Source organism: Neolamprologus brichardi, chromosome 17 (genome assembly GCF_056152115.1).
Source record: "Neolamprologus brichardi isolate AB-2024 chromosome 17, ASM5615211v1, whole genome shotgun sequence".
NCBI lineage: Eukaryota > Metazoa > Chordata > Actinopteri > Cichliformes > Cichlidae > Neolamprologus > Neolamprologus brichardi.
The window spans coordinates 12,968,320-12,992,460 of record NC_142120.1 but is presented as its reverse complement, the minus strand read 5'-3'; the positions used below and the strand labels follow the sequence as shown (position 1 = coordinate 12,992,460).

The 24,141-nt window shown below is 39.9% G+C and overlaps 1 protein-coding gene across 1 annotated transcript; it reads right to left on the bottom strand.

Annotated features, from left to right (window-relative positions):
• Positions 1 to 26: 26 nt before the first annotated feature.
• On the bottom strand, positions 27 to 23,782 carry hgfa (hepatocyte growth factor a). The gene is made up of 18 exons (XM_087830895.1): positions 23,641 to 23,782; positions 19,386 to 19,545; positions 19,117 to 19,229; positions 18,429 to 18,543; positions 13,213 to 13,355; positions 12,927 to 13,047; positions 12,656 to 12,774; positions 9,506 to 9,677; positions 9,229 to 9,362; positions 8,209 to 8,302; positions 6,966 to 7,105; positions 5,138 to 5,170; positions 4,795 to 4,903; positions 4,620 to 4,694; positions 3,828 to 3,965; positions 3,567 to 3,673; positions 3,320 to 3,453; positions 27 to 2,956 (listed from the first exon to the last, which is right to left on the bottom strand). The coding sequence occupies exons 1-18, from the start codon at positions 23,702 to 23,704 to the stop codon at positions 2,789 to 2,791; spliced, it is 2,139 nt and encodes a 712-aa protein (XP_087687021.1). The 5' UTR covers positions 23,705 to 23,782; the 3' UTR covers positions 27 to 2,788.
• Between the last annotated feature and the right edge of the window lie 359 nt (positions 23,783 to 24,141).

The following is a 24,141-nucleotide window of genomic DNA, read 5'->3' as shown; positions in this document are numbered from 1 at the left end:
AGCGCTAAGACGGATGCAGCTTAGTGTAATGTTAAGGTGTTTATTAAAATAGGAAAATTACAAAAGGTTACAAATTTCGGGAAAGATCACCAATATGAAACAAATCACTAACACAAAATAGCAGCTGTTATATTTTACAGTATACAAACATTTGAACAGAATGATCAAGGAATAAAAATACTCAAGTATGATATTTACAAAAATTACAATTTGTAATTTACAGAACGTATGAGGCTTTTTATATTAAGGAAAATTAAATATCAGCAACGGCACCTTAAGAGCATTCGTTGTGGTTCACGATCTGCCACATGAGTATTGGTTTTAGCTGTTTAATCAGCCTTTCAGGAAGCTACCTTTCCATAAATTAGCCACTTTACAGACCTTCACTTTGATTGGAAACCTGTGTGAGACTATTAAAGGCTTGCATTCGTACAATGATACTGAATACCGTTTATTTCTTTACAAGAATTCCTGTGAATCCTGGCCAAATGACTTACTCACTGGTTAGAACATAAAACCCATTGACTTACAGCCAAAAATATCATTTTTTGTGACTCTACTGTAACTTTTCCAACATGATATTTGCAGCAGTTATCTTAGAACTGAGAGTTAGAATTTTAGGTTTTAAATGCTGTTGCGACATGCACAAACATCCCCACAGCTACTTTGCTGCTGATAGCTGAGAAACACAAGGCCACTTGGGGCATCATTAGGTTAGGTTCTGGTTATTCTAAAGTTGTGGGAATGAGAGTCTTTTAAGCAAACCACATATTTATTTTTTCTAATCTGTGTAATGCTAAGTTGAAAGTGTCAAAAGTCTATTATGCTCTAATTTGTCACGTAGGGATTTTCCCCTCCCCTGATGATTTTGTTCATCTTGTTTATCCCTTTGCATGGAACACCATTAATAACTAATATCAATGTTAAAGAAAAAATGTGACTAACATATTCACCTAACAGAGAAAAGATCATCTTTGAGCTTGAGAGGACACACAAATCCCTCGGAGGGTGCAGGAAAATGTGTCAAATCAGATATCCACATCCATCCGCTGTAGTGACCCCTTATAAGGGATCAGCCGAAAGAAGCTTTATTAATATGAGCGAAAACTGGATTAATCAGCAACTCTTGTCTCTTGTCAGGTCCTTTTATGAGCTAAAATAAAGTATAGAAGAGTGGTTGCAGTAGTTGTGCTACAGCAAGAACATCCCAGGTTCAAATCAACCAGCCAGCCTGTACCTGAGTAGATTTTCGCCATGTGCTCCAGCTTCCTCTTCCTCCATATTAGGTTAACTGGAGATGCTAAATTGGCTGTAGGAGTGAATGTGAACTTAAATTGTAGTCTGTCTCCTTCACCCCATTTCAACTATCACTGCCTTAAGAAAATATCCCCCCTCCTCCTAGATTCAAAATTTACCTGTGGGCAAAATAATACCATGAAACAAAGATCCTTGATTTTAAAGTTTGGCCATATGAGGCATATTGTACCTAATATTCTTCTCTGGTCTGTGTTATTTAAATGTCAGGTTTACGCCACAGTTATTTAAAAGTCTGTAATTCTTCAAAACAAGAAATTATCATCAAAATATCACGTGGAATTACGAATTCGTTTTGGAACAGTTTTTTTCATTTAGAAAAATAAATATACATTACTTAGAAGCAACCAGTCTCTTTAAATATTAAACATACTTAAGCACAAATAAGCCAATCTGACATTACCGAGTGACCCAAAAATATTCCAGATCTATAAGACCTATAAATTTATACAGAACAGCAGAAACAAAACAAATCTGCAGGTATCCACATACAGAGTCGCTTTCCATGAAACAAAACAAAAAAACTATAAAATATCCTACTGACCACACACAGCCCGCCAGGGGCAACAGTTCCCTCCAAACTGGAGACCAAATAGCCATGTTATATTTGGCATGGCTCTTCTTTCTCTCATGCTACAAATATTAGCATAAGATTTGGAGCAGTTTGCTCAGTCTTACTTAGACCCTCTCATGGGGAAAACTAATAGTTACAGCTAACTGGGGAAAAGGTAGTTCAGCTACTGCACACAAGTAGCACTGCCAGGCTGAAAGGCTATTTTCTCAAAGGGAACATAATAGGCAGATTGTAATGACATTTTCACGCATATATTTTCTTTTCTGGGACATGGACACCTTTAGTTGCTGTGATAATCACCTTAATACCAGATAAGTATATTTTTTTGTCATGAAGGCCACATTTATGTCAATCCACATCGCTTGTGTTTAAGGTAAAAAGACCAGCTCGACACTTAAAAAAAATTCTTCTTCTTCATCTAAAAAAAAGAAAAGGTCCCAGTCAATGAAGGCTACCTAAAATGATAACCACCAAAGAGTTGGGTTCAAGTATATTCCAGGAGATAATACTGAATCACAAGTGTCCTCCTCACTGTCATTGTTTGCATGGCTTCAGAAATTCTGAACATGTCAAAAAAAACAATTTGCACGCCGTTTATGTGCACAAGACTTTGATTTCGAAAATGGTATCGAGCTTCAACGCCGAGATCTCCTCGTTTGCAAAATCGAAGAACGGGTGAGAACCAATTAGATGCATCCAGTCTCCAATTTCTAGTTTATGTCATCTACAGATGGCGACAGATTCCACCATAAAATCCAAACTTGTCACTATCATACAGTCATTTTCTGTATGCCACCCAATAATCCATGTTGGAGATTTGTGGCCCAAGTTCCTCTGCCAGCTCTTGCAAGCTATGGTAGTCCCCTGTGGGTTGCTTTTCACACCACTCCATTAGTTTCTTTACACATTCGGGTAAAGTCTGAAGACTTTGTATATCCACTCTGAGTAGAAAGCAACATTAACAAAAAGCGCTGGCTGTGATGAGGCACATTTTGTCCTTTGGATGCTCACACCAATTATGACTTTGCGCTCATGTTCCTGGCAAACCAGTGGGCCACCGTAGTCCCTCTGCAAGAACAAAATAAAGACAGACTGTGGATTAGCAATAATTACACCAAAGCAAGTCTATAGTAATAATAATAATAATGATAATAGTATAATGCTTAAAATATCAGTTCACCCACAAAACAAACATATTTTGCCATTTAAGCCTTACTGGCTTCAAAAGGCTTAGGTGTTATTTGGCTCTTTAAAACAAGAGAAACAAGACCTGCTGCTCAACAAAGGGAACTATTTCTTCAGTAAAAAAGTAGTTCCAATAAATGGTGTTTGTTACACAATTGTGGTGAAATGAACCTTTAAGCACCGAGCATTCAGTTCACATCCATGTTGTTTTGCTTCAGGATGCATTTGGCGATTTGAGATCCTTACATCACACACGCCTTCTCCCCTTTTCCCGCCAGCACATATTCTGCTTTCCCCGGCGTCTTCTTTGATTTGCGAGCACATGTCGTTGTCCACCATCGGCATGATTACAGAGTTAAGGGCTTCATCGTGTCCAGTATCTGCACAGAGAAGGATACAAAAAACACAATAAGCAACTTGTAAAAGGAGCAGTGTTTTTTTTGTCATTAAAAAATAACATGGAAAGCAGCATGTGGTTGAAAGAAGGCAGTACTTTTGGTTTCCCCCCATCCATACATGGTGCAGTTGGTGCCTTCAGGGATGCGACAGTCTTTCACGGGAAGATGAATGGTGGATGCACCTTCAGACACAGGGGCAGGACTAGAACCAACAGAAATCATCACAAATAAAAGCCAAAGCATGTTGCACGACCTTTCTTTTTACATTTAAAGCACTCACAGTATTTTATATCACTGTCTTTTTCTTTAACTAGAAGCATAAATCAGCTGACACTACCCACTAACTGAGCACTTACTCTGCTAGCTTCAACATTACTAGGTTGGAGCCGTCTGGGCCACAGATCAGGCGAGAGACTCGTAGTCGCGGTCGGTTTTTAGACTCATCGAGGTGATGCAGACCGACCTGCACACTGTAATCCCGGAGATCTGGAACGCTGATGATTACAAGAGTCAGTGTAAGACAGAGTCATACGGTTTTTTTGAGTCGTACAGTGGATTACAGTCAAACGATGATTCAACTGACCGGATTCAATAGGAAATCCTGCCCAGATCTAGAGCAGCCTTTCTTTTGAACAAATCTCACAAAACTGTCTTTACAAATACTACTTTTTTTTTTAGTTAACACATTCCACTAGCTCTTGATATTTTTCAAAAACACACTTACTTTCTTAAGATAACATTTCCTGAATGCCAAATATGTATTTTTTTTCATATAGAAAAAAGCCAAAAAAAGGCAAGGCCTCAAGCACCTCGAGGCTCCCCGCTAAATCAAAATATCTGCTAAAAGCTGCTGATCTACACCATATGTATTACTTGCAGCATTGCACATTACTACAGAAAAAAGGGATCTTTTTTTTTTAATCAAAGCCAGTGCTACACATGACAGAGACATTGCACAAGGACAATATGATTAGTTCTGACATAAGCAACTGCAGGTTAAACAGCAGTCCAAAACATGCGGTCCCTATCTCAGGTCAAGTCTGTCGGCAGTACGCTGTGCAGCCTTTAAACAATTATAGATATAAGCAGCAAAGGAAGCGTTTTTAAAGAAAGAAAGAAAGTAAAGTCTGAAAAGGGAGAGAAATTACCAGGAGGTGAAGCACTGCTGGTCTGTCAAAACCCAGTTCTCTCTGATTAGTGAGCCACCACACAAATGGACCTTCCTAGGAAAAGGTAAGAAGAAAAATGGATCGATCACAGTACACAGCATAAACATGGATGAAGGTCTAGGCTTCTAAAGAACAAAGACTGAAAACCACTTACTGTCTTTGGATGCTTACAACCCAGCTGCCATCTGTACCTCGCACTTGATGTCCTCCAACTATTCTGGTGTTTATGTGCACAAAGCATGATATCTTGGGCCTCGTTTGAACTAAGCAAGGAGATATAATTGATACTGTGTGTTAGACAGATGTAGTTTTTTAACATTTCCATTGGAAAATATTTATCAAAACTTCAAAAGGAAACTATTTGTTCAGTTAGGTAAATATCAACAGACGGACTTGATCTAGAGAGAGAGAATTACAGAGGAAAGGAAGGAGATCAGAGATAAGCACATGAGCAAGAGGACCATTTTTGGTAAAAAGAAAGAAAAAGACATACTCACTATTTGTCTGAGGAGCCTTTGTAGCTGAATCACCTGATGTAAGTAAAGCAAAGTACAATATGAACATACACCACACAGCAGCAGGGAACATACAAAACATGAAACCTGAGTAAATATGACAGCCTTTTATACTTTATAAAGTCTTATCTCTGGATCTAAATAATTGCTGGAGGCTATATTAGTCAGCAACCGCAACAAATAGATTTGCTCGAGACCTTAAAACTTCAAGGAAGACGTGTTTTACATTATGGAAAATATTCAATGCAGCTTCACTGAAACCAGCCAAAGAACATGCAGGGTCCAGTGGCCCAAGTGTGTGTTTTCTCAAATGAAATGGCAACAGACTTTCGCATCTGTTTGCTGTTTGAGCATCGTGTATTCTCTGCCAATTGGACTAAACCACAGCGAACAGATTACGTAAGCCGTCCAGAAAGCTGTGCAAGAAAACAATTATGATATTTTGGTTGAAGTCAGTAAAGGCTACGAAGCTAAATCACTTGTGTTATTTCAATGTACTACACCCACACATCAGCACTTCTTCTGTTCTAAATGCCATTACATGTTCTTTCAGATGTCCCATTTAAACAGTCTCAAAGGCTCTGAAAACTTCTTCTTTGTTGATAAAAAGGAAGCACATTTAGTACCCCTCAGTTTCATGACAAGCTTCTCTGCCTTTAAAGACAGCCATGTTTTTGATTTGCGAGCAATGCTTCTCTCCTGGGTGTTACAGACTACCTAACACAGCCTTGCTGGTTAGCTTAGCACAAAATTAAATAGGGACATATATTCCTAAGCAGCCTTTAAAGCTTTTAAAAGAAGGTAATGCCCAAGTGCCAAAAACTGCAGTTGCTCTAATGGCCACTTAAGACAGATTCAGAAAGCCAATCAATCCGCAAAGGCCAAAGAGGGTACAAAACATGGATGTAGCTTCTGGGTATGAAAAATGAACCCAGTACAGAAAGTCATTAGCTAACATTTTTTAGCCAATAAGCTTGTGGTTTAAGTCAGACCCACCCTTTATAATCACATCTTTTTTCATAACCAAGATGGTGATCACTCATCTTGAGGTTTCAAAAGTGATCCATCTATTACACTGTACATGCATACACTCCCATGTTAAATGTCCAACTTTGAAGCAAAAATAAACACATTTACAGCAAAGAATGAAGCTAACATTTACACTGACTGTATGGCGGTGTTTCTTTTTATATATTACCTAAGTTATAAACATTGAATTTATGACTTAAATGTAAGCATTAGGAAGGAGTTGGCTGCCAGAAACGATGCTGTTTTGCTTTGTTTGGGTTTGGCTGCAGTTAAAGTCACTCGGGTACATAGTTTTTACTTTAAGCTTGTTATCATTAGCCAAATAATAGCATCTCATTTAATATAGTAAATTACAGAACCAATTACAAACCAAGCTAGTGTCAGCTGGCAGCTCTGCAGGTCTGCCTTCTGATCCAAATATCATCACATCCAACATCAAAAAGCCCAAAATGACTATGGCAAAATTAAATATTTGTGGCTTCAAAGCTGTGGCCTACAAACCACCGGATGATATAATAAACATCCATCTGTTCTGGAAATTCAACAGTTATATCACACTTGTTTAGTATGTGTGAGTATTTAGTATTAGTATGGATGAGTTGTGGTCCCGTTGGTCTTTGGTTAAGCATGCATAATCAAAGCTTATCAGATATTGGCACTGACTACACATTTACATACACACATACACAGATATATTTCATTCTCATTCTACTTGGGTAAACACAGATATTATCTACTTACCGAAACTTACATAGGGTAAATGTTTATTTAAGGAACTCACAGTGTTTTAGTTTACAGTAATCCCAGGCCAGGCGGTTATTTGGACTGGTGTAACACCAGGGGCCGTGTCTGTCGCGATCTGGGTTCCTGCAGTAGTTCTTCTCCAGCCCTACATGGGACACCGTAGAGTGAGAATCCCCACTGTAAAACACACAAATACAGATTATCATATCCCATGTGTTATTTTGCAGAAAGACAAAAACTAATACTGGGTCATATCTCATAAAGGTGGGCACATGTGTACACGGAGTTGCACAAATGCTGTCAGGCACATATATTACATACACACGAAAGTAACCGTGGAATGCCTAGAAAATTCTGACTCTGGCTCTCCTATAATGCAATGAATCCTCAACATTTGCTGCTTAGCCTGTAGAAGGAAACGCAGAGTTTTGCGAAGAGTGCTCATGGGAGTTCAAAAGTATGCAGTCTAAGCGTTCAGCAGGGTTCAGACCAGCAGGAGCCACATCCTCTATGGAATGATGCAGTTTTGCTTCTGATTTGTAGGAATTTATATCTAATTGTGTGTCATCTAAGCCATCCACAAGACCCGTAAAAAACACAGTTACTTGGTAAGAGTTCAGACACGCGCACACAAAAATGATTCTAATCAACTGATAATTTGTAAGGGGGTGAAGACAATTCTACTTCCCAGGAGAATGTTAAACAACTTGTAGCTCTGAGCATGTTTCCTAGTATGACCCTGAGCCTTGAACAGAGTAGACTTGCTGGCTGCATTCTACGGGAGGGAGCTGATTGGCTTTGATCTACTTTCCTAAGAAAGCACTTCCTGGGGTCAAGGGTCGGCTCTGGAACATGTCCATCTGTCTGTGCCATTTTGGCTTTTAAAATTCCTGTAAATTAAGTAATTCCAACAGGCTGACTTCAGCGTGAAGTAACGGCCTTGGAGCGGGCAGTCTTTCCCCCAGTATGGGTCACTTTGAGAGCACCCTCGGGTTTCCTCTCGTCAGCTAGATGAATAATAATTGGACCTGGTATTGACCCCTGTGGAACCCCTGATTTCCTCTTGCTGTTTGTTTTCAGTGCTTAGCCTCATTCATTTGAAAGGGATTTTCACAAGGCAATGGGAGCTAAGTTGTCAACAAACACTCATCAAGTGAGCTGAAAAGAATGTCAATCTCTCTAGGAAACAGTTGCAGGGTTGCTCGGTACGGCGGGAGTTGCACTGGGAGCCAACAACAGAAATGCAACAAAAGTCTTTGCAGAACAAATTATTTCATTACCTGTTTATGTGATGTGACCAGTCTGCACAGGGAATCCCCGATCGAGTTATGGATAAAGTGCCCCGATAAGTCTCTCCATTCTCTTCATAACACTCTGAGATAGAACAGGATAAAATTATTCAGATGACTTTGTTAAAGCGCTAAAGCTTAGTGAGCCCAACAGCTGGTTAAACATCTCTTCATGTTGTTGGAATACTCACAAACACAAATTCATGTGCTTGCAGAGACAGAGAAAGAATTTGGGTCTATGCTTGTCTTTGTGGTTTGGACCATTTAATATTATGGGCCTCTGTGTAAACGGTGTCTCCCAAATCTCATTATTTCTGGTCTTAAATAGAATCAGAGAAGGGCCTTTAGTTTCAAACTGACTGGCTGCTTTGAGACATGTGTGTTCTACAAAGTGCAAAGCAGAGAAACATGGGAAATGACAACGAGCAGCTATTGCCAAAGTCTGGTGTTGTTATTCTTGCATGAAATGGAATTCGTTGGGCAGCCCGTTGACAAGTGGCTCAGTCTTATGAGAGCAGTATTCTTCTACTTTACAAAAGCATGACATATCTTTTAAAACATCTGTAGTTTGGAATTCAACATGGAAATTTCCTAGTAATTGATTGAATGTACTTTGTTATTTACTTTTAAAATATTCTAGTAATTTTAGAAGAAAAGATTGACACTTTTTCAAATATATATTCTCACAATTAAAGACTGAGGAAAGCAATCTGGCCCTGTCTGAAAGCAACAACATTTAACACTTTAGAATGTATTTCTTTAAACTGATATAACAAAAAAAGATTTAACAAAGCCGATTTTGGCTTTATGTCAAATGAACCTGGCTTTGAGCCATAACCTTTATTCAAAAGTGATGACAAGACTCTAAGTTGTTTTTACAATACATTTTTTAAAAAACTAAATAAACACGATTGGCTATGCTTGCTGTTACTCCCTTTTTTATACAAAGCAAACAACTGCATTCCCCAAAACACTGAGCAATTCTCAGAAATTAATTTTCATAGAATTTACCTGCTTTTTGTGTAGCCTCTGCACCACATCTGGGGATGTGGGTGCAATTGGCTATCCTCTGATTAGGGTTTGTAGTGAAGCACCATGGGTAATCTGCACCATCAGGATTGCGACAGTAATTCTCTCTGAGGTCTCTATAACACACACACGAACTACAATTTACATGATGATGCCGATGATGGTGTTAAATGCACAAAATACTCTCAAGTACTCTTCTTGACATTCCTGAGAGAAGTGAATCCATGCTGTCAGCAGCTATGAAGCAGCCGTTACTCACTTGCATTTGTAGTTCTGCGGAAGAAATGAGTGGCTATGTGGGAACTGGGAATCCCAGCGCTGACATGTCACACCTTCCGGGGTGACATTCATTGTGCCTTGGTAGTCTGTGCCCTTTCCCTGGACACAGGAAGTTGTTACTTCAACATCGGAGTCCTCGGTAGGGTCTGAACCTGAAACAGATAAATGTCATTGTAAGGTGGAAGCATGCAAAAAAAGAGAAAGTCACTGAAAAAGCAAACTGTAGTCAGGAATGAGGGAGGAAGAGAAGGAGGGGAATATTAATCCCTACAAGAATGTGTCATGTTTAACCTAGAGGCAGATGATCAAAAACAGTAGCCCCTTCCCCTGCTTGTATAGTAATAGAAACTTACTGTGTGTTCATACCAGTGGTGCCTGACATTCTTTCACGTATGGACATCCACAACAATGAGAAGTTGGTTAACTTGCTGACAGAACAAGTCACAGAGCTCGAAGCCTGATCTTATTTATACCTTTGCTTCAAAATGAAACACTGACATTATGATTCTTGTGAATTTCTCTATTGCAGGCCAACTAAAGAAAATGGCAACAAACCCAGTCTGATTTGGTCGATATTATCCACTGGCAGACTATTCCAAACATCTTTAGATGGAATTCTGGTGTTCCGCCTAGCAGTGCAGGGGTAGCACTACACAGTGAGCAATTTCCAGATTTCTGTCTTTGTTTCTTTAGCCTTTGACAAATGGGATGGGAGAAGATGGAGGAGGCGAGGGAATGTTTTGAGGTTGAAACGAGAAGGTGGGTGGAAAAGGATTCTTTGGCTTGATGTAATGCATGCCAGTATCTGTGTGCACAGTGTAGCACAGGTCAGTGGTTTTTATCTTTCTAAGGGCAGGCATTGAGGGATACACACATCTGGACAAATGCAGATGCTCGCTGTAAATCATAACCTGTACACTAAAGTCAATGCGTGTATGTGTTTGACAGAGACAAAGAGAGATGCTCTGTGAGGTTGTGGGTGTGCATATGGGAATATTTCAATGCAAATTCTCCAATTTCGCGACATCTTTTCTAATTTCCATTGATTTCCTTTTCCCTCTGTCTTTTCAATTATATATAAAGGCAACATGTCATATATATACTTGTCCCCGTATGGGACAAACTTTTTTTTTTTTGGTTTTAACTAACATCCAGAATGCAACAGTGTATAACAGACACATACTTTAATTACTGAATTTTATATATATATTTATAGGGAGAGAAAGTGGGTGGAACAACATGCAATAAAGGACCCAGCGTGGACTATAACTCCAGGCCCCTGGAGAAGACTTTGGGCAAATGGTTCATCTGCACAACCCAGTTAGCTATACCTGTCTGTGATAAAATGCACATTCATACCTAGTATCACTCAGATTTCCACCTTCTCCATCTTCAAGGGCAGTCATTTTTGATCAGTGAATGACCCTTTAACAGAAGGGTTTCCTTAGTGCAAAACCTGGAATCAGTAGGAACTGTCAAAGCAAATATCTCTACTAGCACCTCTTAAGCTCACTGTTTAACATTTTAGATCCAAGAGCCAACTTCTGGAGGCAACGCAAAGATGCCAAAAACTGCAATTCCTGGGTCCAAAAATGAATCAGTCAAAGGCACACATGTTAAAATGCTTAACTTCATGTTTACTGCCTGGTGTAAAAAAACAAAAACAAACTTTATATATATAATTTTCCCCTTTGTGACAAATATATGGGCCTTTTTGTTTTTAATATACCTCCATTCATCCATCCATTCTCTTTGGCTCGCCAAGGGGATGGGGGGAGCCTGTCCCACTTGTCTTAGGGCGAGAGGCAGTGTACACCCTGGACAGGTCGCCAGTGCTGCAGGGCTAACACATAGAGACAGACAACCATTTGCACTCACATTCACACCTATGGGCTATTTAGAGTTACTAATTAACCTAACCCCACTAACTGCATGTCGTTGGACTGAGGCAGGAAGCCAGAGTACCCGGAGAGAAGACCATGCAAACATGAGAAAAACATGCAAACTCCACACAGAAAGACCCCGGCCTGACGGTGGAAGGACCTTCTTGCTGTGAGGCAACGATTCCACCGTGCTACTCATCTGTTTAAATTGTATAAAGGCTCAAGGTTATGCATTACAAGGGGCTTGGCCGATGAGAGCCACAAACAGGTGCCAAGTACACTTCTATCTGTCTGCTAGAGTTTGGGAAGACCTTTTTTTTAACATAATCTTTATGCAAATATCTGACAACAAATATGTTTTGGAGTGTGCTTACTTGTACTAAAAGACTGTACAAGAAGTCTGTTCTAAGTATATTGTGAGCCATAATGTGAAAAGTTAGGCATCAAAACGCGAGCCCACCAAAAAAGTGTTACTTTTATGGCCACACAATATAATTCACATCCATCATTCTCCTGTTCAACAAATCATCCCTTTACCCAACATGCCCTGTAAAGAATCATATGCAACTGTTTTGCTCTTTGTGCATTATTTCAGGTCTTTTCTCTAATTTCTCTATAAAATTACATCATTTTGCAATCAATGTTCACACCGCTGAAACAACTTTTAGACTTTCCGATTGCAATGTGCGGTATTTTGGCATAACAGCCTCTATTGTAGTCCTCCACTTTATAGCCCCAAATGGCTTCAGTAAAACACTTCAAGCTTTGTGAAGTTATAACCGCCCTCTTGCAAACAGCCTATTTAATGTCCCTTGCTGAGGTAGAATGACTTGGAGCAACAAACGCCCACATGAAAACACCATCCGGATAAACAAAAGTCTTCTGAGACTTTGCTGGGGAGAAGGGGACCTTTTTGTCTTTTTTTCTTTTAGCTCAGTTGACCACAACTACTCCAAAGACACCAAAACCTGTATGTATCAATTCCCTGTTGAACATTTAAACAACTTGCTTGTGGTAAAAACCAAATCCAAAAACCAAAGCTTGCTCAATCATATGTTCACTTCTGAATCCTGTATTACATTCTTACATGTGTGACACATAAATGCTGCAAGGGTAATGCATTTTGAACCAATATAAAGTCATAAATCTGAGTAAAACAATAATTTGTTGCTCTCAGTTTGTTTGAAGACTTTGTCCTCAAAGCCCTAGCCTCAGATTTGGAGTATATACAGTGCACAGTCTCTTACCACACACAGTGATGTTACAGTACTCCCATGGAGTTTTGGGATCCATGGTGTAACACCAAGGACGGAGGCGGTTATTCGGGTTCCTACAGTAGTTGTCCTTTAAATCTTTGTCCCGATACCTGAAAAGAGGGACAGAGAATGTTAAAAAACGAAGGTGGATTTAAGTAAGCCATAACAAATCATGAGATCTACCTCTCTTTTTTTAAGCCTGTGTCATGGATGTGTGCTGTTGTTATCTGTGAGAAAGATTACTATGTGATCTGCAGCTTACTTCTTGGGCTGGAAGGAGTGTTTGTGAGGCCTTGCCAAGTCCCATCTCTGGCACTCTTTGCCACTCTCTGTATGGTCCATTTTGCCCCGGTAATCCTCCCCGTTACATGTCATGCAGACATCTGTCAACAAAGAAGCAACAGTTATCAAAATGTTCTTTTGCCTATGAAGGAAATTGAAAAAGAATCGCGTCTTTTAGAAAAAAATGAACCGCGCAACGGATGAATCGCCTTTGGTTTTATTTGTTTAAATCTTATTTTCTAGTGCTAATACTTCATGGGTCTCACCTTCTGAACACTGTGGTATGCCACACTCCTCAGCTCGTACATTGGGATCTGTGGTGTAGCACCACGGACCACCGGGATCGTTGTTAGGATTCCGACAGAAGTTGTGCCTCAGGTCTTGCGTCGGGTACCTATCTGGATAAAACCTACAGGGGTGTAGACACACATAACTGAAAGAGTTACCTGATACTGTAAGCTGTATAAATACATTTCTGGGAGTACTTGCACACTTGACTGCTCTGGTTTTGTTTACAGTACCACACCTGCACGCTAGTGCTCTCAGTAACAACCCAAATAAATTCAAAAGGCCTTTACATTACGGCGTATGCCTCCGCTCTGTGAAATAAGATAGCAAGACCGGGTTACATTTTACATCCTCTCGCAGCAATCTTATGCAAATAAGGCATCAATATGCCTCCTTTAGCCAGATTTGCACCTCCTGCACAATCGCCTTAGTGACTCCAACCACATCTCCCCTCCTTCAAGTATGAAGCAGCGAAACTGTCACAGCACAGCAATCTCCAATAGCACAGAACACCGTTATGCACCACTTGGAGCATCCCATGCAGGTCTTTTGCTGGCTGCCCTGTGAACATGTTTAAACCTAATCCCCAATGGCTCCGCGTAGTGAACAAGACTTTAAGAAACAGAACCTGGACCGTCCAAGCAAGTCTGTGCAGTCCGGGGATTCCCATACTAAATGGACAGTGTGGGAAATTTGTCTTCTTTCGTGGCAAGACGACCAAAAGCCGGTATGTCAGCAACTCCCTGATCCATGCCGACCACGATCCCCCCTCCCACCCAGGGAGACATCGAAGCAAGGTAGAAGAAAAAGTGAAAAGAAACAAGTGAAGAGACTGATTCCAGTACACACAAAAATCTTAATGGAGTGAGCAAAAGGGATTAAGTTCATTGTTTAACTAATGACGTAAGAAACAACTTGCAGGAACAATTAAAAAAAGCAAAAGAGGTAGAGGCCTCCCTTTAGCAGCTTGTCTAAAAACTACCTCAGGCAATGACTCTTAAGGGAGTCTGCTCTGCTTTCCCCTTTGTGCCCAGAGGCTTATGCAAGATTTCTCTAATAATGTACAACATCAGTCAGCCCAGAGGTGGGAGAAATCACAGGCATCTGACTTGGTCAAGAGAAGCAGAGTGCAAAGGAGAACGAAAGGGAGGACCATTAAAACGCATAGTTTTACCTACATGTGTCAAAATATAACAGGCCATACACCAAGTTCTCACTTATGCATGTAGCCCAAACTAAAACAAAAACACTTGTTCCCCTCCAAAGCAGCAGTTTCCACGGGCCAAAACTCACATCTGCTGAGTGTAAATCAAAAGCTCAATAGACTGCATCTCGATCATAATACAGTATCCTTAATTTATAAATGGAATTACAAGGTTACTCACTTTGCAAAAAGAAAGAAAAGTCTGCATCTGCTGAGGCTCCGTAAAAAGGACCCAGCATGGGAGCAAGTTAGTCATAATGATGTTGTGCTAACAGATGTTGACCAGTTATTCATCTCCTTGCCAAAATCTGTTCCCAGCGGAGCACAGGCAGACACTATGTGCACATGCTTCATTCTTGGGGACGACTAAACATATTGGCTGGATTTGGGATAACACTCAAGATGAAATCTAGACCTGAAGTAACTGCTGCAAAATGTCTATCAATACCCACACCTGGTGGAACAATGCTGTGATTTAGTACTAGAGCATCCGAAGAATAAAGCAGTCGGAGATTAAAGCAAGCAGACCAAGACACAATTTATCTTTGTGCATAAATAATTACTTCTGGAAGCAAGGTGCAATGGGAAACTCTGTGCCGAAAGGAAATGATATAAAATTAAAGAAATTTCCTACTTCAGAGAGGGTATGAGAACTCAGTCTCATCTTTTAAATATGGCTACAGCTTAGTCTGGCTTGGCCTGATGCTATCCAAATGTGACAACATCTGTGAACCAGCACATCTACGCCTACAGCATTGCTCATTAATTAATAATTAAATCAACCATGCACAGCTGTATTTTTCTGTTTCCAATTTTTATGGTAAGCAAACTCACTGGTTTTATTTTTTCTTTTTATGGAAGCGCTGTAGAAACTTTTCACTGGCTCTGCCTCCATGTAGTCACAAGAATCTATGCAGTCTTGTGAAAAACTAACTACACTCCACAATTAAGTAGCTTGCAGAACCACCTTTAGCAACAACAACTCTGTATAACTTTATCAGTCTCTCACATTGTTGTGGAGGAATTTTGGCTCACCCTTCTTTACAGTGTTGCTTCACTTCATTGAGGTTTGCGGTTTATGTACAGCTCTCTTAAGGACTCGCCAACAGCATTTCAATCAGGTTGAGATCTAGACTTCGACTGGGCCATGGTAACACCTTGATTTTTTTTCTTTTTCAGCTTTTCTGTTGTAGATTTGCTGCTATGCTTCAGATTGTTGTCCTGCTGCAGTTTCAGACAAGCATTGGCTGTCATACAGATGGCCTCATATTTGACTCTTGAATTCTTTGACCACCATTTTGCTTGACAGTCGGTATGAGGTTTTGTTGCTAGTTTCTTGCTAGTTTGCCAAAAACAATAAACAATATACATAATTATCACGTTAGTACAATATAATTATCACGTTCGTACAATATAATTATCACGTTCGTACAATGTAAATATTATATTGTACGAACGTGATGATTATGTATATTGTAATAACGTGATATTATGTTGTTCAAACGTGAAAAGTATATTGTACAAACATGATAGTATATTGTACAAACAGGAAAAGTATCTTGTTAGAACAATAAACCTTTCAAGTTATAACGTGATACACTTCTATTTTTCTTTTGCCTGGGTGGCAGCTCTACGCTTCCGTAATTTCACAAAGAATACGCATCTACTTAAATCAAATTCAAGTCAAATGGTTAAAAAAATAATTTCACACACAAAAAAAGAGCTAAAAAATTCACCACACTGGGAAGGGTGAAGACAACTGGGTCGCCCGGCCCTGGCCACGAGGTGTCCCTTATTTATTCCTCAGGGAGTTGGCAACCCTAATTCTAACTGAGGCCTATAAATTTTTACTTTGTGGATAGGTTTACTGTTAGACAACTGCTAATGCATACTTTATCCATTTCAACCAAAGACTATTTTGTACTCTCACTGGTTTAATCAGTTTCTATATTATTAGCTAACAATTTTAGCTGCCAAATGATTAGCTAACAATGTTAGCTACCGCACTGTTAACCTCCTAAGACCTGAGCTCTTCCATGGCATGCATTTTTAATTTCTCTTTGATATTTGGACATATTGGGACCCAATGAATGTAAAAACAAAGAATTACCAGATTTTTTTTTTTTTACCCAATTTTTGTTTCTGAGAAAAATGAGATCCACATATGAGGATATTTGTTTAAGATTTCAGTAGAACAGTGGCTCGTAAGTTGATATGAGGCCCTTGTTGAGCAAAATTTAGTATTTTGGTCTAGACAACCCAAAATGTGATGTCCACATATGTGGACGCCAGGTCCTAGGAGGTTAAATAAATGTTTTCAAAAACAGAAAAATAGTTCCCTGTTTTTTAGAATAATTTATCTCTGTGCAGTTCTAAGCGTGTTGCTAATCTCGTTTTTCCTATGTTTTGAAAGGTTAAACTTTCAAAGGTTAAACTACTAAGATGCTAAATTTTTTCCATTCAAGAAAATCATAAATCAAAGCTGTAACTGTGCATGTGCCTGTAGCTGTAGAGCATTCACTGACATCCCATTGGAAAAATTGGTAGAAAAACAAAAGAAAGTCCCTAGGGGTACAGATAAATGATTGCAATATTATCTATTATTATTAATAAGAAGAAAAATATTCCATTCTCCATGCTTGGCTGGACATCAGTGCACTTGGTTCAAACACTAAATATAGATAACAGGTGGAAGTCCCTTTCCGGGAAGGGAACCTCCTGAGAAATCACCCCTGCCCCACACTGATCAGTCAAGCGTGAAAATAATAGTTACCTGAAACTCAAATGGTGCGTGGTTCATTATGGTGGTAATTCTCACACAGCGGGATGGTCCCATGTTAGGTAACCCACTAAATCTTCCTTAAGTAAGCTCCCTGTGACCCTCCGAATGTCAAAACGGTAGAAGTCCCCTTCTAACTGAGAAGGAGACTGGGACCACGTGCCAAATAAACAATGACAAAGGATTTAGATTGTGAATAACTGCTTCTTGAAATGAAAATAGGACTTAAGGGGAATGTGGAAGAAGGGGGTAAAAATGGATCAACATTTAATTCTCTTGATTGTATTACTGACCTTGTATTTTCTCTCAGTAATATTGTGGCTTTGTGAGCTCAGCTGGACATCAGACAGAACATGACTTCAGTCTATAAGTCTTTGCACCTTCTTTCTTTCATTTTTACCTCCATTCTACTTTTTTTCACACTGCACTTCTTCAAACGGTTATTATTACCCCCACCCCGCCGCCTTAGCTGCAGTTAAAATATCTTATAACTAACGAGCACCACTAATGAGGCCCTGGCACAGAACCATCTTTGCAAATTCACTGATTTTGCCTTGCTGTGCCTGGGAGAAAACATCTTCGGGGATACACCTGATGGTCTGGAGTGCTCCAAAAAAAATAAACAGCCCCACCAGGGAGGAGGTGGCTACATGTGTTGAAAGAAATCTGACTTAACTCTGGATAAACGTTCAACTGTCTCTGAGCCTCCGCCTTCCCTTAACCCCAGAGGTGCAAGGGGATGAACTGAACATCAATAAATCAGCTGCCGAGGCCTGTTCAGTGTCAGACACAGAGAAGGAGCATCCAGGAAGGTGGTGGAAGCATGGAGATTAGAGACGCAAGCTTTGAAGCCTGTTGTTTCAAATCTACAAGAATCTGGTAAGGGGAAGCGAATGATTAACATGTTCTTTTCCTTTAAAAAAAAAAACCCTCTGGGGTACAGCTGAGTAAGGCATCACAAGTAACTCTTCTTCCTCAAACACAATCTGAATGGAAAAATGCACTTGCTATTGACTTTCCTGTGTAAAAGACGGGACTCGGAGCATCCCAATTATAGCGTAAATCACATCAGCCGAAATGGCGCTTATAACGAGTTACCAGGTTGGTTCCAGATGGGGCTGCGCTGCTCCCTTTCCCTTGCATTTCCTTCTCTGTATCTGTGATTGCTCACCAATAAAGGCATAAATTAAATAAAAAGAGAGATGACTTACGTGTGCTCATTGATGTTATTATCTGACCAAGCTTGGCAAGTGATATTTGACTTTGTCCATGACCTCCTTCCTCTGTAGTTGTCCATGGTGCCAGAGATACACTCCCTTATGTAATCTAAATAACAGCAAAGGCATAAAAAAGTATATGTGTTAATTCAGATATAATTCCTGCAATTAAAAGTTAATTTGCCTTTACAGCCTTGACCTCCTGGAATTTATTTTCCCATAAATGGTACATTTTGTATTTTGTATTTTTTTTAGTAGGTCCCAGCTTGTGTGTTATTCCCTAAACAGACGACTCCCTAAAGTTCATTAAATGTCACCGGGGGGAGCTTTTGTAAATTCTGTAGCACAGTCTAAAGTGCTAGATTCCATAGCTGACTCTTGAGAGAGCTTTGCGCTCTGACTGTAAGCAATGATTTTTTGTTGTTTATATTCCACTTAAGTCTTCGACGTGCTTTTGCGTGCGACTTTCCCCGCTGGGGTGATTAAACAGCGGGGGGTGAGGTGGCTCGGTTCCTTTTATTGCATCAACAGAGAAACCAAAGACTTAAAAAACTGAGGAGCAATCAGCAATTACACATTTTGCCCGTGTAAATACCTCCCCGCACCTGAATGTTCTCATGAGAAAAAACCAAAAAAACAAAAGCGAATTACATCAAGTCCTTTTTGGGGCTTTGCCATTTACCTTTTTTTTCGTATAAAGTAAAGGTGATGTTGGCCTGCTTCTGCACGTTGTTGGTGAAACGGTCAAAAGGAAGCAGGTGGCATTTCTTGCTGTGCCGCTGAAAGTTAAAGGCTCTGAAAAACACCCAGGAAGTACTTGAGAGATAAACAGCTGATAAAACAAGAAATATGTGTAAATACCAGAAGGACAACAAGAGGATTGAGGAAACCTGGTTATAAAGACACCATGTGCGGGAAATGAGATAAACACACAAACAAAATATAATTCACCTGCAGTTGAAGTTTTTCTTCACTTTGCATTTCCGGGCACAGCGTTCCTCTGAGTTGCTGGTTCGTATCAATGGGAGCTGAGGACAGTCTGTGCAAACCAGCATGTGGCTTTCAGTCTTTTCATACCTCTGTAATAACTGACGAGACTTTCTGCAGCAACCTGCAAAACACAAGGACACAACATGAGATCTGCACTTGTTAAAACATCCATTAGATTGGATAATAAGCCTGTTTACGCCAAGGATCACCTCATATGGGAGTTATTCTCTGGTTTTTAACGTCTTTTTAACCTGTTTGAAGCATCCTCGTTTAAAAGCCAAGGCTTTTAATTTACAATGACATTTCATAGTTTAGCATCTGGCTGAAACCTTATCCTTAACCCTAGATGAAATCACTGCTCATCTTTTGGATTTTAAGAGGTTAAATATTATTAATATTGCCATAAAAGTTGCATATCTAACTTGTAAACCAATTTTGTTTTATTGTTGGACTTTGATAATATATAGCTGGTTACTACTTTTGCCCCAGAGATTTTTTTCAAGGTCTTCTGATATGACTGCATGTAAGCCTTAAACATTGGCATCCTTGTGAACACTGTATAAGTGCTGGCTGGCGAGGACTGATTTAATCAGTGGTCAGTCTGGGAACTTGTCAGCCCATCATCAGGAGTCATCAGTCTGATGGGGACAATACTATTTTATGGCTCGCAGTATAGTCTACAGTATACAGTAGACTCCATACTTGAAATGTGCAATTCACTTGTATTTTTATTTTTATTTTTATTCCTATTTATTCTATTTATCCCCTTTGTATATTTTATCTATATATGTCTTTGTATTTATATATGTGTGTGTATATATATATATATATATATAATATTCTTAACTCTGTAACTTCTGTCGGTGCTGTGCTTTTTGGAAAACAAATTTCCCAGAGGAACCCACCCGAGGGATGAATAAAGTTTTATCTAATCTAATCTAATCTAATCTAGTCATTGTATAAGACTTGTTATTGTGTGTGTGTTTTGTGAAGGTAAATTATAAATAAATAAATAATCATGCTAGTTTGTGATTCTGGCAAATGTAATCCCTCTTTTGTTGTCTACATTGAATATTTACCTGCCTGTAACCAAGGTCCACTTAAAGGTGATGCTCAGTACTGCTTGGACTACACGCAGAAAACACAAAGCTTCTAGCGCCACATATTTTGTTCTGCACCTGAAGACTGGTCACAGATATCTTCGTACGAGAATGCACAATGTTCAGCTCTGTGAAGGCTGCTTATACGACATTGAGGTGGCATTGCTCTTTGAAGCCATTAGCATTTAAAGCCTCACTCCACTCAGGGGTATTAATAGCATTTTGGGCCGTCCTGGTAATCGGATGGTTCACAAATTGTGCGTGCCAGTTTGTAACCACTGTTTTTGATGTGGGCCAGGGATCTTGGTTTCTATACTGCATATTCATTAACAAAGTATAAAACATTAGTCATGCACTGCTCTAATATTAGTGCTGTTGTTAAGGAGCTACTGCCAAGAACTAAAGTTTTCTCATGGTGTCACCATTAAGGTTATCAGGCAGCGTGACTGCTGGTTTCAGCGAGTTGGCATCAAACAGGGAGAAAAGATGAAATTATTTCCCCATCATCCAGTAAACTGGGTGGCCAGCTGATGATGAAAACATCCTTCAAATATAGTTTGCTTCAAGCCTTGTGTTTGCTGGCACGTCAGCATCCACACACTGAAGTGTTTTGTGCAAGTCCGGAGCTGTTCCAAGCTCAGCTGTTCTGCAATTCTTTAGATACAATGCGCGGCCTCAGCTGAAGTAACGGGTAAAGCAGGTTATGTTTCAGGATAAAAAATCAGTACGAAAAGTGGCCGGAAGCAAAGCCCTGCATCAGTCTGAGGTGCTTTAAATGAGCAGATTGGGCAGCCAAAAAAACAAAACCAACGGGGGGTGGGGCAGATCTTGTTTCATAGGAAAACTTTAACATCACTCATAATTTCTACAATATAGTAAAATTTTATGTATCAAATTTTATGCATAGTCTCTCAGCTATTGGCAATTGGCTGGATGCTCATGTGGAAAAATGGAAATGTTTCAAATACATAATTCATTCTTGCTTTATTTATAGGCATTTGTTGAGAGCTTTTTCCTAGAAAGAAGTACATCAAAAGGAAATTCTACCATAGGAACAATGTGGCAGGATGCATATGAGCTCCAACTGGGTTCAAAAGCAGGACAAAACCATATTTTAAAGCCTAAATCCCCCTAGTGATGCAAATCATTCATTTTTACGGACTGGAAAAAGTTAAGATCCCGTCTTTCAGCGGTATGAAACCTTTCTGTAAAAGACGCTTCTGAACATCTTTAGATGGGTTGTGTGTCTGCTCACAATAGTTTCGAGTTTACAATTAAGAGCAAGTGCAACATAAATCACACCGGAAGATCTTATGCTACTGAATTACAGCTACACGCTCCTGTGCCAAGATCCGACACATGACGCTGTGTGTGTACTTAGGATATTGTAAACTGTGGAGCGTTTAGAGGCTCCTCGTGGTTGAAAATGGTTTTCGGGGAGGACGTGTTATTAATGTTTTTGGGCTCCACTGAACCACATCTGGCACGCATCACAGTGTTGTTTCAGCCCTGATGTCTGGCCAAGCTGCTCAATTAGATTTCACTTAGTCTCTTCCTCTCCTTGCACTCAGCTTTCTGCTATCTCCAAATCCCAAACATTTGCTGAGGTTGAAGATTATAATTAAAGGTACGCAGTGAGTGAAAGACATCAGATTTAATAAGAAGAGGCAGCTACAGGTTAGAGGAACAGCTCGGAGTATCTAGCTGAGCCTGAAAAATGCAGATAGCTAAGGTGAAATGCCGACACTCTGACCTCAGAAACTTCCACTTAGGTGCCCTTGAGCAAAGAATTTAACTCTCAGCTGGATAAGCGTTTTAGTCACGCTTTCCTATGTAACAATACCTCACTTTGTAATAATAATAATCATTATAAAGAACATAAATGTTAGGACAGTGCAGACGAAAATCTGTATTACATGAACAACAGGAAAGTAACAGGTTAAAGGTGCGCCTCTGTCTGGGAATTACGCAGACATTACATCTGCTTCAGAGAGCGCAAAATGTGGTAGTGGGCTCAGCAGCCAGATGTTAAACCCCCCCCCCCCACACACACACACACACACACACACACACACACCTCCCCTCCCTCACACGTATACGCACACACACCTTTTCCATCTCTCTATCGGGAGAAACGCACGAAAGGGCCAGCCAAAGTCCGGCAGGCAAAGCATTACTTTCCCCTCACCTCCGGGCCGGTCAGATGTCAGGGTCGGCACCCCTGGAGGTGGTAACTACGGATTCAGTGGTCAGATGTCAGCGGGGCGGATGTGACTCTGGACAGCCACCAGATAATCAGCGCTTGGTGAATATAGGAGCAGCCCGCACGGTGCTCATTTACAAGACCGGTTGTCGTGTGTAAAGGCCAGGCTGTCTGGCATCCTCTCTATAGCTGGCATAAACCCAACAGACACAGGAGTGTCTATTACTAAAAGGACCACGACCTATGAAAGATTTTCATGACAAAGAAGCAGATTCATTCCAAAAAAAAAGTGCGCTGGAACGGGTTTGGAGCTGGAATTTAGAACCGTGCACGTCCTCAATGTGGAGGCAGAAACTTGTAGATCCCGTCTTAATTACAGAAACTTTAATCACACCAATCTGAACTCTTGACCTATTTGCTGTTAGAGCAGCAGGTAAAGTGAAAATAGTGATGATTTCATTCAAAGTCTTAAAGCGCGCAAAGGTTATAAAAAGTTGATTCCTTCTAAAAAACAACAAATAAACAAATCAAAAAACAACAACGTAAGTCATTATTGTTTTCTCAGAAACTTTTCTGAAGGAGGTCTGTGATCAAGGTCATTCAATAGCACGAAGTGTCATGGTGTGCAATTAAAAACTGATTATTTGTACAAAAGGAAGTGCAGCTACAAACTTCAAGCAAAAATCACGACTGTCAGAATCCCCCTTTAAAAAAAAAGTAACTTAGAATTTCTCCACCTTTCCCATTTCCAACTTTTAATTTTTCCCTGCAAGTTTCTTCACTCTCTCTAATTAATTCTCAATTTCTCTATTTATTTCTCACTTGAAAGCATGAAAAGCAGAGACGGAAAACAATCAGATTTCAGCCAGTGCGTGCAGATATTTATCATCCACTGGAACCGTTCAAGTCCTACCTGTATCCACAATAGTGAGCAGAACACAGAGCAAAGCCTGATAAATCCAAACGTATGTCCTCATGGTTAAAGATTTGGGTGCAGGTTAGAATCCGGATTAAGAGAGCGACGCACTCGGAGCTTGTTTGAAGTTCTGAGTGGCTGATGGTGAGCAGAAGACTTATCTTCCTCACACAGATGTCACCTTCCCAAAAACCCACACGTCCTCGGGTCAACCCCCTTTTTCTCAAGTTTGTACTATCAGCGTCTCTCTGCTGTCAAGCGCAGCAGGGCAAATAGCACGACTTCCGGTTAATCATTTCAAATTAAAACCAGATGCCGTTCTTTTTTTTATTTTCCAATTTTAAACGGAAGCAATGGATTACATTCATTCTACTGTCAACCAATAAATAAGGAAAAGAAAAACGAATTAATGTTACATATAATCCGTTTTTGGCAACTCATTTGGTGGTTGCTGTGTAGAATTTAACCTTTAACTTTAAAAAGAAGTTTATAAATTGT

Coding starts and splice junctions, on each gene's coding strand:
- hgfa (XM_087830895.1), bottom strand. CDS start 23,704: ATGAGGACATACGTTTGGATTTATCAGGCTTTGCTCTGTGTTCTGCTC. Junction 19,546..23,640: donor GCTCACTATTGTGGATACAG/GTAGGACTTGAA, acceptor TGTGTTTTGCAG/GTTGCTGCAGAAAGTCTCGT. Junction 9,363..9,505: donor CCGCAGAACTACAAATGCAA/GTGAGTAACGGC, acceptor TGTGTGTTATAG/AGACCTCAGAGAGAATTACT.